The sequence below is a fragment of the Myotis davidii genome, unplaced genomic scaffold (genome assembly GCF_000327345.1).
Source record: "Myotis davidii unplaced genomic scaffold, ASM32734v1 scaffold327, whole genome shotgun sequence".
Lineage (NCBI taxonomy): Eukaryota > Metazoa > Chordata > Mammalia > Chiroptera > Vespertilionidae > Myotis > Myotis davidii.
The window spans coordinates 1,589,934-1,591,673 of NW_006298628.1; the positions used below are offsets into that span (position 1 = coordinate 1,589,934).

Below are 1,740 nucleotides of genomic sequence, written 5' to 3' on the forward strand. Positions count from 1 at the left end.
GCACCCGAAGAGCAGAAGGCCCCGGGGGCCCCCGAGGAAGAGGCGGCGGCCGCGGGGGTGCCTGAGCGAGGGGTGGGCCATGGCCGGGGCCCGGAGGTGGCCCCGGAGGAGGCGGATGAGTCCAAGAAGGAGGACTTCTCCGAGGCGGACTTGGTGGACGTGAGCGCCTACAGCGGGCTCGGGGAGGACTCCGGGGGCAGTGCCCTGGAGGAGGACGATGAAGACGACGACGAGGATGGGGAGCCCCCCTATGAGCCCGAGTCAGGGTGCATGGAGATCCCGGGACTGTCAGAGGAAGAGGACCCGGTTCCCAGCCGGAAGATCCATTTCAGCACGGCGCCCATCCAAGTAAGTGACCCCCCTCCCCTCCCCTCCCCGCCCTGCGCCGCCCCTGCCTGCCACGTGCACGCCGTCGCCCCCACTTCGCCCGTGGAGTTTGGCAGGCTGAGTCAGCCCCTGCCACTCAGCCCCTTCCCAGAAGTTGCCACCCGGAGGGGGCGTGGGGGAGTGCCCGTTTGTCAGAAGGGGCGGATTTTCAGTCCCGAGACAGGGATGGCCTGCCTGGACCTGCCCTCAGGTTCCCCTGTCTGCTGCCCCGCCCAGCGCTCCCGCCGCACCCCTCCCTGCCCCGTCCCCCCCAAGGGTCCTGGGGCACCTGCTTTCCCGTCCATTCCTAGTCATTCTTCCTCCAGAGGTGCCACAGGCAAAGGCTTGGGTGTGTGTGTGTGTGTGTGTGTGTGTCCCCAGGAGAGCCTCCCCATATTGGTCCTTACCCAGCTCTGGGCAGGAGGGGGGCAGGGGAGCTTGGAAACACCCTCTGGACTCCCCCTGTGTAGGAGCTGTTTAGGATGTGGGAGGGAGGAGCCAGGAACTCCCCAAAATTAAGGAACGGGACCATAGCCCCAACTCTGTCATGTATGTAGCCCCTACCCCAGCTTTGCAGAAGTGAAAGAGGGAAGCAGTTCTTTGAGGGTGAGCTGGGCTTGGGTCATGTGACTGGGGGTGGGGGAAGGCCAGTGCTGGGGCCCTCTTTCTTGGGGTCTGGGTGGGCCAGGGGGAAGTGTTGGGTGCCACAGGGAATAGGTACTTGGTGTGGCCCTTGAGGGGGCTAGGCCTTCAGCTGGCTAGGGAGGAGGGGGTGGGGCTGGGACCCCCCCCCCCAGGGGACCTGGCAGCAGCCTGCATGCCTTTGCTCTTGGCTGCTCAATAGGACAGGCTCCCAAGGCCTTGGCAGGCCCTAAATGCTCTTGGCTACGTTCTCTGGGTGCCCTGACAGGGATGGGAACTGCCCCTTTGGGAGGTCTCAGTTGGCCCCCTCACCCCCACCATGCTTGGTGCCCTGAGCTCCTCAGAGCAGTGCTGGTGTGGGGGAGGGGGCATCCCCTGGGGAGACAAGAACCTCCGGCCACCTCTCCCTTTTTTCTACCCCCCACTTCTGACTGGCACATTCAGCCTAGATGGTCCTTTCTCACCACCCCTGGTTCAGTGGCCAGGTCCACTGCACCGGGTGCCAGGTTCCGGGACTGTTCTTGGCCTGGACCCTGCCCCTCCCCTCCTGAGTCAAACCCTCATCTGTTTGCTTGCAGTTTCCATAACGACTGGTGGACACTGAAGCTGGCCCAGTTTCCTCTCACTTGTCAGAGTATCTTAACCTCTGGCCCTCTCATTGAGGGGCCTGAGAGGTGCTATCCCCACCAGGCCAGCCCCTTCCGAAGCTACGACCTTAAAGTCCTTTCTCAA

General features: G+C 63.9%; 1 protein-coding gene across 1 annotated transcript in view; it reads left to right on the forward strand.

Annotated features, from left to right (window-relative positions):
• The window catches only part of PPP1R9B (protein phosphatase 1 regulatory subunit 9B), a gene marked incomplete at its 5' end in the record, with an annotated part of 15,396 nt that continues 13,656 nt past the window's right edge, over positions 1–1,740 (forward strand). Inside the window, one exon of the mRNA XM_006774397.2 lies at positions 1–348. Within this exon, the coding sequence (XP_006774460.1) occupies positions 1–348 (348 nt within the window). The remainder of the gene's footprint in view (positions 349–1,740) is intronic.